General features: G+C 43.7%; 1 protein-coding gene and 1 pseudogene across 1 annotated transcript in view; both read right to left on the reverse strand.

Moving 5' to 3' along the window:
- The window catches only part of GLT6D1 (glycosyltransferase 6 domain containing 1), a 32,310-nt gene extending 20,435 nt beyond the window's left edge, over window positions 1–11,875 (reverse strand). Inside the window, exons 1-4 of the mRNA XM_077129456.1 lie at window positions 11,768–11,875; window positions 9,887–9,940; window positions 7,311–7,442; window positions 4,644–4,723 (exon numbers count right to left, since the gene is read on the reverse strand). Of these exons, the coding sequence (XP_076985571.1) occupies window positions 4,644–4,723; window positions 7,311–7,442; window positions 9,887–9,940; window positions 11,768–11,875 (374 nt within the window). The remainder of the gene's footprint in view (window positions 1–4,643; window positions 4,724–7,310; window positions 7,443–9,886; window positions 9,941–11,767) is intronic.
- On the reverse strand, window positions 1,600–2,844 carry LOC143654235 (nuclear cap-binding protein subunit 2 pseudogene; annotated as a pseudogene).
- Window positions 11,876–12,436: the final 561 nt, after the last annotated feature.

The following is a 12,436-nucleotide window of genomic DNA, read 5'->3' on the forward strand; positions in this document are numbered from 1 at the left end:
CCCATACCACATTGTTTTAATTACTGCAGTTTATAGTAAGTGCTGAAGTCAGTAGTTGTAAGTCCTCCAACTTTGCTCTTCTTCAAGATCATGTGGCTATCAGGGGGCCCTTATCAATGTGTGGATTAGCTTTTACATTTCTGCAAAGCAGACTGCTAGAATTTTGTCGGCAATTGCAGTGAATGTGTAGAGCTCTTCAGGCAGCATTGACATCTTGTCAATTTCGAGTCTTCCAATCCAAGAACATTGGCTATGTCTCCATTTGTCTAGGTTTTCGTTACTCTGTCACCACTGTCCTATACTTTTTAGTGTACAAATCTTTTGTCCCCTTTGTCAAATGTATTCCTAGGTATTTTTTTCTTTAAGATATTTTTGTCAATGTTTTGAATTGTTTTTCTGGTTTCCTTCTCAGATTATTCATTATTGCTATATCAAAGCCAACTAATGTCCTTTTATCTAACTTGTCGACAGATGAGTAGAACATATGGAATAAAAATAAATAATAGGGAGAACAAATGTTAAGATAAATTTAGTTTGAAATGCTAGTGATCAATGAAAGGGAGGGCTAAGGGGTATGGTATGTAAAAAATTTTTTTTCTGTTTTTGTTTTATTTTTCTGTTGTCTTTTTATTTCTTTTTCTGAATTGATGCAGATGTCCTGGGAAATGATCATGATGATGAATATGCAACTATGTGGTGATATTGTGAATTGCTGAGTGTATGTGTAGAGTGGAATGAGCATGTATTGGGAATGTTTGTGTTTCTTTCTTGTAATTTTTTTTAACTAATAAAACATTTTTTTAAAAAAGCCAACTAACGTCTATGGGCTTATCTGGATTTGTTTATTCTAATTAGTTCTATATATATATTTCTATATAGAGAATCATGTCATCTGCAAATTGGGATAATTTGACTTCTAATTCAATTTAGATGCCTTTTATTTCTTTATCTTACTGACTTGCTCTGGCTAACACTTCCAATACAACACTGAATAGCAGTGGTGACAGTGTATTGGTATGCATATCACCTCCCGCAGCTCCCTCAGGCTCTGTTCATTTTCCTTCATTATTTCCTTTCTCCTCCTCACACTAAATAACTTCAATTGTCTTGTCTTGAAGTTCACTGATCCTTTCTTCTGCATGTTCAAAACACCTGTTGAATCTGTCTAATGAGTTTTTCATTTCAATTTCTTCATTTCTTGGCTTCAAAACTTTCAATTTGGGCTTTTAAAATTTTCAAACTTTTTTTTTTAACTTTTCCAGTCTTCCTAAAAGAACTGTGATTTTTTGGCTGACAGATTAATCAACATCATCGATCTCATCTGCCATCACAGAACACAATTTTTGACCTAATAACAGAAGATAATTCTGGTAACCTGACACATAGCCAAGATTCTAAGACAAGAATTAAAGTCATTTTTTTTGGATACTGTCCTTGATTAATTTTCAGAGAGGGAAACCATGAAGAGGCTTCCAGCTCGGTTAGAGACTTTGATCAAAGGTTGGTAGAAACAGGCTGGTTCACAGACTTTCCGTATTGCTCTTCAACAAATTTCACAGGCCCAGGAGTGAGTTTTCCACCGATGGGGTTCTCACCCACTCACTGGTTTTGTGACAGTTTCCCATAGCCTCCTCTCCCAGCGTCATTGTCTTGCTGATACTCAACTCATACCTGGCCCCCAGCTCACCCCTGGTCATATGCCAGCCCTCCTTAAGGCATCCCAGATCTGGTTCCATTTATGGACCGCAGGGCATTTTCTGTATCTGCTCCTGAATACCACTACCCCACAAAACAGAACCGACGGGCTGTTTTATTTTGTTTTCATTTCACCTAGGCCCTTAATGATTTTCTTCATGTCACCACTTCGGCTGAAGAGTTCATAGATTTATTCTTCAGTTGTATAGAAGGGACTATACAACTGAAGAATATACAACACACAACGTACAGCTTTTCTTTAGTGACGTGTCTTGTACTTCACCATCACCCCGGAAGAGCTGGTCCCAGTTCTGGCTCAGCTCCACGTAGGAGTGGCTGCCAAGCACCTTCAGGAATCCCAATTTGGTTCTTTAAAAAAAAAAAAATCTATCACTTTATTTTGCTCAGACGATGTTTTCCTAATTTCCTAAAGTTCTTTGTATATGGATTTTGTATATGTGAAAAGCTCTTTATATGGATTCCTGTCATTCATTAAACATATTTATGCCAATTGATTTAAAGTCTTTGGCTAGTAGTTCCGATATATGTACTACATCAGGGAAAGTTTCTGGAAAATTCATTTTTCCTGTGAATGGGCAACGCTATCCTGTTTCTTCACCTGTTTGGTAATTTTTGTTGATAACTTTGCATTCTGAATATTATCTTGTTGTAACTGGAAATCTAGCCTTCTCAGGACTCTGGATTGGTCAGGTTTTTGCATTAGGGTTGTTGAGAGCTGTAGTCACCAATTTGTGATTTTTTCAAACTATTTTTGCTCCCACATGGGGAATGGAAAGAGAAAAGGGGCGGGTGGGGGAGGGGGAAATGAGGTCCTGCCTCCTTATTCTTCCAGGGCATCTGCCTGGGGGGATGGAACAGCAGCTGCTTAGAGCCGGCCGCCTGCAGTCAGAAGGGGCTGGTCAGGGGCAGAGGTCAGTGATCAGACCACACACACACACACACACACATTTTGGAGGACCAGGTCCTTCCAACCCACCCTGGCCCCTGCAAGCCACCCCAGAGGCCCGCGCTGAAGCCCCCACTGTCCTGCCCCGAGGTGGGGGATGGGCGAGGCGGCGCTGCGCAGAGGTGAAATTCCTTGAATTTACCAGATGTTTCGTCCAGCTCTTCCCTGGATGCTATAAGCATTCCACATAATTCCAGAGTCCCAAACAGTTGATTCAGACAATTCCCAGGGGTTCAATGGTTGTTTCGGTAGCAGAACCAATTCCTGGGCTCTCCCACGCCACCGTCCTCCAGCACCTGCCTACAGGTTTCCGTATAGACGTGAGATCTCCAATCTCAGGTTGAATAAGCAATAGAAGCGCAGTTGCCCTATGATCTGATAAGACTGAGTTTGTAAGACACTTCCGAACTGTACACTCTGCATTCTCACCAGCAGTCAGAGTTCTCTTTACTGCACCCTTGTCAGCAGCCGTCATTATCAGAGGTTAGCCATTTTAATAGGTGTTGCACTGGTTTGAGGAAGTATGCCCCCTAAGAAAAGCCATGTATTAATATAAACCCCATTTCATAAAGGTAGAATAATCTCTATTCAATACTGTATGTTTGAAACTGTAATGAGATCATCTCCCTGGATGATGTGATTTAGTCAAGAATGGTTGTTAAACTAGATTAGGGGATGCCATGTCTCCACCCATTTGGGTGGGTCTTGATTGGTTTATTGGAGTCCTATAAAAGAGGAAATATTTTGGAGAATGAGAGATTCAGAGAGAGAAGAATGACATAGCCACGAGAAGCAGAGTCCACTAGCCAGCGACCTTTGGAGATGAAGAAGGAACATGCCTCCCTGGGAGCTTCACAAAACAGGAAGCCAGGAGGGAAGACGCTAGCAGATGACACCGTGTTCGCCATGTGCCCTTCCAGATGAGAGAGAAACCCTGAACTTCATCGGCCTTCTTGAACCAAGGTATTTTTCACTGGATGCCTTAGATTGGACATTTCTAAAGATTTCTGGTAATTGGGATATTTTCTCGGCCTTAGAACTGTAAACTAGCAACTCATTATATTCCCCCTTTTTAAAAGCCATTCCGTTTCTGGTATGTTGCATTCTGGCAGCTAGCAAACTAGAACAGGTGTGTAGCTGTGTTTCAATGTGCAAACACCTAGTAACGAATCATGTTGGGCATCAATTTATATGCTTATTTGCTATCCCTATATCTTCTCTGGGGAGATGCCCAGATTTTTTGCCCATTTTTAAATTGGGTTGTTTGATTTTTTTGTCATTGAATTTCTAGATTTTTTTTGTATGTTTTGTCCTCTATCACATATATGCCTTGCAGAGGGTTAATTTTTAAAGACATATCTCACAATGTTTTTAAATATTGATTTTTAAATGGTGTTCGGAAACATTGCACACTTGTAGACGTCCCTCACGGGGAGGGATGTGGAGGAGGTGACAATTTGAATTTTTCTATATGAGAGAATAGCAGATTAACAAATTCTCCCTGAGTACACCTATGTTTCTAAAGCAGGTTCTTAGTCCTGTGTTAGACACAAAGATGGAACTTTGAGATAGTTTACCTTTTATCTCAAAGAGCCACCCAGCTGCCTCTGTCCCTTACCTTGTTTTGTATTTCCCTTATGATATTTCTTATATAAAATGTAATACCCCTGACACTATATTTTATATTTGTTTACTGTATATCCTCTCCACCTAGAATGTAACCCCCATGAGGTAGGGATTTTGTATGGGTTACTGCTGTTTCCTAAGTCTCTGAAATCGGGTCTGAGACTGAGAGTGTGCTCAAAAATACTTGTGGAATATTTTTAAGTAGAAAGGAGTAAAATAGTTAGACTTCGTGTGTGCCCCAAATAGAAGATAACTTCTGACTTAGAAATCATTAATACCTCTGGACAAAACTCAGCAGTTGAGGTCACCTCTGCCAAACATTAAAGGTGATGATTTATCAATATATTATAGTTACCTGAAATAATGCCCAAGCAACATCAGGGATAAAACAAATGAAGTCAATACCAGCTTTTTTCTTTTAGAATTCATTCTCTCCTGAGGGGGGAAAGGAGAAAAAGTAGGGTTTTAAAAGTAAAAATCGACATCCTTATCACTTTCTGACAGTGGACATTTGGAGACCTAAGGGCCTGCCTCTAGAATGTTCAGCCGTGCTAACCTATTTGAAGTGCCTTCAGAATCTCCTTAGGGAACTGACTCGTTCCTTCGGGATAAGTGCACAAGGTGTTTTGGGGACTGACTAGTGTCTCCCACATAAGGCACGTTCGGGGCCAGCCCCTGGCCTGGGGGCATGAACCCGTTTGCAAATAGGACCCTAGAAGATGTTCTCAGCTCAGGTGCCCAGAAGGAGTGAGAATGACCTCCACCCCATGTGGCTGAAGTCCTTATAAGCAAAGGATTTGGACTCGCAGATGGAAAAGATATCCTGTGGGAGCAGCTGTTTTTTTAAATCCTGATTCAGTACTGTAGGTTGGAAATGTATGATTAGCTTATCTCCATGGAGATGTGACACATCCAGTTGTGGGTGTGACCTTTTTTCCCCCATTTTTAAACCGAGTTATTCGCACATCATACAATCCAAAGTAAGTGTATAGACATGCCTTCGCCACCATACTCTATCTGAAGACATTTCCTTTTCTTCCATAAAGAATCCACAGATGGAGATGTGACTCCACCCACTCAAGGTGGGTCTTGATTAGTTCACTGGAGTTCTTTAAAAGTGGAAACATTTTGGAGAGAATCAGAAAGGACAGAAATGACAGAGCTGACAGAGAGAGAGCTGACACAGATGCCGAAACTTGGAATACAGAGACATGGATGTTTGGAGATGCTTGGAGCCCAGCAGACGTTGCTATGAGATGTTCAGCAAGCCAGAACCTGGAGAGAGCCAAAGGAAGCCAAGAGATGAAGGCCCCAGAGAAACAAAGTGAGGAACCCCCACAGGGACAGAGGCTGAAAGCACAGAGCCCAGGAGCAAGGGACCAGCAGATGCCAGCCACTACCCAGCTCACAGAGGTGTTCCTGACCCATCAGTCGTACTTGAGTGAAGGGAACCTCTTGTTGGTGCCTTAATTTGGACATTTTTATAGGCTTAGGACTATAAACTTGTAACTTATTAAGTTCCCTATTTTAAAAGCTGTTCCAGTTCCAGTATGTTGCATTCTGGCAGCTTGCAGACTAACACACCATGTGACAGAAAAGCCAAAATACCCCAAAGATATCCCACCAGCCAGAAGAAACCAACCAGAGAGAAGGCAAATCTTCTAGCCTCTGAAACCAGGAGCCAATAGATTGCTTTGTTAAGCCAACCCATTGTATGGTGTTTATTTTAGCAGCTGGGAGACTAAGACACTTCTTTGTATTCCTTTCTCAAAGTCCACTTGGTTACATACAAGAAATTCCATAGAACTTTCCTCTGTATAGCTGTGAAAATAAAATGGGATGATTCTGAGAGTCTTCTTGAATTGGCATGTATTCTACCCCAAAGGTGACTTCTTATTATTTTTTTCCGAAACTACAGTAGCTCTCTCCAAGGCAGAAGCTTGTAGGCAGTGACTAAAGACTAAATGGAAGGCACTAAGCTCTAATATGGAATTGTTGGCTTCAACCAACACACTCAGCTTGTGTTGGAGGTCTTAGGAAAGATTCCCAAATATAAGCTGCAATGGGATGAATGGCGTCCCCAGAAAGACATGCTCAGCAACTAATCCGGACCTGTCAATGTGACCCCATTAGGAAATAGGGTCTTTGATAAAACGAGATTAGCTAAGATGAGGCCAAACTAGATGAGCAAGGGACTGAACTAAAGGTAACTCTTGTTCCAAGAAGATGGAGGAAATTTGGACACAGGGAGACAGACAGACCCAAGGACAGATGCCTATGTGTGACGGCTGGTAAACCCCCGAGGCTGGAAGAGGCAAGAGAAGACCATCCTCTAGAGTCTTCCCAGGAAGTATGGCCCCACCAACACCTTGTTTTAGGACCTCCAGCCTTCAGAAAATGCGAGACAATAAATCCCTGTGGTTTTAACCCAACGAAATTTTGGTGATCTGTTACCGCAGCCCCTGAGAAGCTAAGATGCCATCCTGAGCTGGTTTTCTCTAGGGTTCATGGCCCTGATTATGTTAGAGCAAAATGGAGGCCTGGGATATTTAATTTTTGAACACTTGTGTAATGAGAAAGATACTGCAAATATTTTTTTAAAAATCAACCAATACAAAAGCCCCAAACGCACAAGGCTCTTGAGTATTTGGCTCATCAGCTCTAAGATGGGCTGAAGTGTCAAAAACCACATTAGGGATTTGAAGATTTCATATTGAAAGAAAAGAATTAAACCATCCCCATAACAATTTTATATTGAATGCATGTTGAAACAATAATTTCTGGATATATTGGGTTAAATAAAATATACTACTAAAAGCAATCCATCTGTTTCTGCTGGAAATGTGGCTTGCATGAGATGCCCAGTGGACAGGTTCCCTTTAGGTAACCCCCTGGGGCAAGCAGTGCCTCGGTTGCCACCTGTTCTGCACAAGCTTCTGAAGCCAAGCTCAGGACAGTCCGACCTCTGATTTTCCCGTGAGCATCTGAACTTGCACACAGTCCCCTCCACGGGGGACCTTACCTGGGGGTGGATGTCCTGGGAGAGGAGGGGCTTTCCCAGCAGTGTACTGTGGGTCTTCGTGGAATCCCGAAGTTGATCCTCGCCCTCGTTGGTAGCCCGCGAACATTCCGGCCGTGGTGATGTCACCAGATCCTGATGCACGCATCAGGAGGGGGTCACAATGCCGCACCTGCCGTGGGTTCTTCTCAGGTCCCCAGGTGACAGGGCACCACCCACTTTAAAGCGTAAGGGATCTTTTAAAATGTCCTTTTGCGTCCAGTTTTCTTTGTTGTACCTCCTTGCTCACGCCTAATTCTCACTTACAGAGAGATCCTTTGAAGAATGTGAGTGTGAGTGCATGCAAACGTGAGTGTGAGTGCACGCAAATGTGAGTGTGAGTGCACACACTTGTGTGTATGACAGTGGAAAGGCGCAATCGGCTTCCTTCTTCATGCTTTCTTGGGCACTGCCCAGTTACCCCAGGGAGGGCGCGTTCCTTCATAGGCTTTCTTATAATGTTTTTTTAAGTAGTTGTTTTTCTGATTATGGGAATAACACATGCTTTCATGATCTGACAGATGTATGAGAGCATCAAAAAGAAAATTATAATAATATGTAATCCCTCAGTCTCAGTTTTCTGGCTGCAATGACCAACATCACGCAGTGAGCTGGCTGAGCTGCAGGCACTTATGGCTCGTGGTTTCAGAGCTGGAAGCGTGCTTCCTTCTGGCTGCCCACAATCCATGGGTTCCTGGGCTTTCCCGTCCTGGGGCCATGTCTTTGGCCATGCCTTCTCCTTCCTCTCCCAGGCTCCTGCTGACCTCAGCTTCCAGCTCTTCTCCAGGTCTTTCTTTCTGTAGAGCCCCCAGCCATAGTAACACCAACCCTGGTTCGGTTGGTGACACCATAACTAAAACTGACATCTTCCAAAGGAGAGGGATTGACATGGAGACCAAGTTTGCCTCCGGGGTGCGCCTGCCACAGCCCCCCTCTTGGATAACCCCCTGAAGCTGGGATCACAGCATGTACTTTTCAAAACTTTCCCCTCCCCTTTATAAATTAACTTGTCTTATGGAAAAAGCAACATATATACTGGATAAAACAAAATCTAGTGGTAACAAGGGTTACTTCATGTCTGCGAGCACCTCCCGTTTTCCACCTCTAATAGCCCTTGGGTTGTATCCCATAACCATTCAGTGCATATAGAGACGGATGTTTCATCTCTCATCCCCTTGCTATGCCTGGTGGCATGCCACACTCCTCAGCACCTTGGATTTCTCCATCAGCACACTTTGACGATCGTCTCATCGCATCTCATATAAACTGACCTCCCTGTTTCTCTACAGTTCACGGTCTCCCATTGTATGAACGTATAATTGATTTAAGCAGTTTCCTATTACCAGGCATTTTGATCAATCACTGACTCCGCTTTTATAAGAAATGTCGCACTAGCGACACCTGAGCAGGCTGGAGAGCACAGGTGAACCACATTGCAGGAGGAAGCCCTAAAAACAGATGTGCTGGGTCAAAGGTTAAGCCCATCTAAAATTTAAATAAATGTTGTCAAATTGCTTTCTATAGTGGTTGGTCAGTTTCACACCATCAGTGGGTGAGCGGGCCAACCCACCCTGCATCTCCACAGCACAGCAAGCTCTTAAAACTGGGGGTATCGACAATCCCAGCCATGAGCCTGGTACCTGGGTGCAGTTGTGGTTTGCATTTATTTTGTCATGCGTCTTCTATCATGTTTGAGAGCCACAGTGTCCCTTCTCTGGGGACTGCCTGCTCTCAGCTTTCTGTCAGGGTCTTTGTCTCTTTATACTTTAAAAGCTCAGCTCCCAGGTGCCTGTCACCCAGTGTCCCCCCACCTCCCAGTTGCTCCCAGGTGGACCTTCCAGGGCCCACTCCCACAGGTGAACTCCTGCCTCTTTCAAGGTAAAGTGCCGTATTTATCGTAGTCCAAGGTGGATCACCTATTTCTTAACCACTTGGCACTTGTGAAACTGTGCTCCCATTTTTATTATGTCTCTATCTTTTTTATGCATCACCGATTAACTTTTTGAATATTGTGCCCCTACCCCCATTTTTTGTTCCTATAAATTTTTCCTATAAACACTGTGATTTTTATTATGCCGTTTTGTATAGCATAGTGATTTTAGGCATGCATATGTCACGTTATGGCAGGACTGACTGCGCAGTAAATGGAAAATAGGAAATAGTAAGAAATAAGTCTTACTACGGCAATAATTGCAATAAAATACAAGTTGATTATTCTTCCTAGCTTTAAGATAACGATTCTCAGGCCGGCTTTTTTAAAACTTCAACAATATATTGTTTACAAGAGATACACTTCAAACACACAATGCATAAACAGAAAATTTGAAAATAAAAATACGGAGAAAAATGTACCTGTCAAATAGGAAACAAAAGAATGCTGAGGTTTTTTTGGTGGGATTTTTTTTTTTTCAGTGTACAGATCCTGAACATTTGTATCTACGTATTTCATTTTTGTGCTATTTTAAGAGGTCGTGGGTTTTAATTTTGCAGAGTTCCTGTGCCCAGGTAGGAGGCTTTCTCAGCAGGTCTCATGAGCACACACAGCTCCTGCCGCCTTGGCCCAGCTCCACGGCTGGTGCCGCCCTCAGGCGGGTCTGGGGACAAGGAGAGTGGGGGGGGGGTCAAGATTCTCCCCACAGTCTGCCCCACAGGGGCCCCTCCCAGCCCCCACCCAGAAAGAGGAGTCTCTTGGAGTTTTGTTGTCTTCTCTAGGGAGGTGGCAAAAAAGTGAATTGAGTGAAACTTAATGAAAAAGGGAAAAGAAATTCCATTCCATCAAGCTAATAACAGCTTCTTTGGAGAGACCAATTGCATAGGCGATCCCTTAGCAAGTTGGATTATAAAATGGGAGAAGGCATGAAAAATAGCAGAACCCACAAATAACATTTTTAGTTTCCAAAGGGTACAAATATGGTGACATTTACTAGAAGGAAATTAATGAAAATGAGCAAGCAATAAGACGGGAAAAAAAATTACCAGGCAGATTTGGAGAAAGAGAGAGAACTGCTAGATATAAAGACTTTAATAATTGGGATCGTAAACTCAACGGATGATTGACAGCAGATTAACCACAGCCAAAGAGAATTGACAACTGACCACAATTCCCAAAGTGCAGCCTGGAAGACAAATGCATAGAAAATATAAAAGAAAGATGAGAGACGCAGATGATAAAAATCTGACATGCATCTCATTGGAGTTCTAAAAGAGAAGACAGATTGGTAAAGACACTATTCCAAGAGATGATGGTCAAGAATCGAAGGACATCCTAATTGATGCAAATGTTCTAAGAAATGATGAATATGCAACTAAGTGATGATATTGTGAATTAATGGTTATATATGTAGAGCGGAATGATCACATGTTAATGTTTTAGTTCGTTTGTTGTTAATTTTTTTAATTAATAAATTAATTAATTAAAAAAAAAAGAATCGAAAGACACTGACCCTCACATCCAGGAATCCCAGAGAATTCCAAGAGCAATAAATAAAAAGAAACGCACACCCAGACACATCGAAATGAAGCTGCAGAACATCAGAGATAAAGAAGCAGCCAGAGAACAGGCACAGATCCCTCCACCCTCAAGATACGCCAGACGGCGGAGCATGCTGTCTTCAGCTGTTAAGGGAAAATAGCTGCCAGCCTAAAAGTCTCTGACCTAAGAAACAATCTTTCAGGAGCAAGAGTAAAATAAAGTCATATTTAAACAGAAAACCCTACACTAAGATATTCCAGAAGGAAGGTCAGAGGTTTAAAAGAAACTGCATGGTGGGCGGTGAGACGGTGGCTCGGTGGCAGAATTCTCCCCTGCCATGCCGGAGACCCAGATTCGATTCCTGGTGCCTGCCCATGCAAAAAGAAAAGGAAAAAAAAATAGACGAACCTGCATGGAAAGGAATTATTATGGGTATAGATAAACCTAAAGAAATATTGGTTGCTTTTTTTTGTAGTCTGTAGGGTGGGGGTCACATTTCATTCTTTCTCCATGTGACTATCCTGTTATTGCAGCACCATTTGTTGAGTTTTTTTGGGGGGTGGGGGGTGGGAGTGCACGGATGGGCCAGAAATCGAACCCAGGCCTCCCACATGGCAGGCAACAATTCTACCACTGAACTACCCTTGCACGCCCCCATTGGTTGTTTTTAAAAAAATAATAATAACAGACTCCTATGTATCCATTTATACCAGAGAAATTAGATTAAATTGAAAATTTAGAGGAATGCACAATTTCCCAGGAAAATAGAAGTTACCCAAATGGGCTCAGGAATAAAGAGAGTACCTGAAAGGACGAATAAGCACGGGGAAAGTGGAACTGGCACTCGAACAGATGATTCCCCTTTTGATACCAAGCCAAGCCACCGTGAGCAGCAGATTTCCAAAGAGAGCTGACGGAGGCGCAGAGGCTGCAGAGCTTGTCCTCTCACTCGCAGCTTCTCCTGACCCAGGGGCTGGAGGGCCGGCTCCGGCAGCGTTTCCCCAGCTGGGCCGGTGGAGCCCTGGAGCGCGCCCTGCCAGGGGTCCCCCCTCCTCATGCCCCGTCCTTGGAAAGACTGGCACAGACCAGCTTCTCACCAGCAGCCATATGCAACACACACGGCCCCCCTTCCCCAGCCCCCAGTGCACTCGGCATGAAATGGAAGCCCCTGCCTGGCTCTCTGCCACGTCTACCGCCACAAGGCCAGAGCCTTCCCCACCCCTTGCTCCCCACCCGCCAGCCCCAGGCGCCTTCTGTCTGAGGCTGACTGTGTGCCCCTCCTTGCTGCTCTGAGTCTTTGCACTCTCTGTTCCCTCTTCCCAATGCTCTTTTCCAGATCTTGCCACGGCTGCTCCTCCTTATAAGTGCCTTGCATTTGGGCGCCACCCCCACCCCGACCTCCAGCTCAGGATGCCCAGTGCCCGTGACACGCTTTGCAGCCCATGAGCACCCACTTGCATCTCACCTAAGCCTGCACTTCCCTGTCCACCCACCGTGTCCCTCCAGCCCTGGTCAGTCTGGAGGCCGTGGTTGTGCTATGCCAAGGACAGAGCCTGCCCTCAGGGCCCTCTGCAGGTATGTGCAGCACGTCCAGGATGATAAGACTGAAGCAAAGCTC

Source organism: Tamandua tetradactyla, chromosome 2, assembly GCF_023851605.1.
Source record: "Tamandua tetradactyla isolate mTamTet1 chromosome 2, mTamTet1.pri, whole genome shotgun sequence".
NCBI classification, from domain to species: domain Eukaryota; kingdom Metazoa; phylum Chordata; class Mammalia; order Pilosa; family Myrmecophagidae; genus Tamandua; species Tamandua tetradactyla.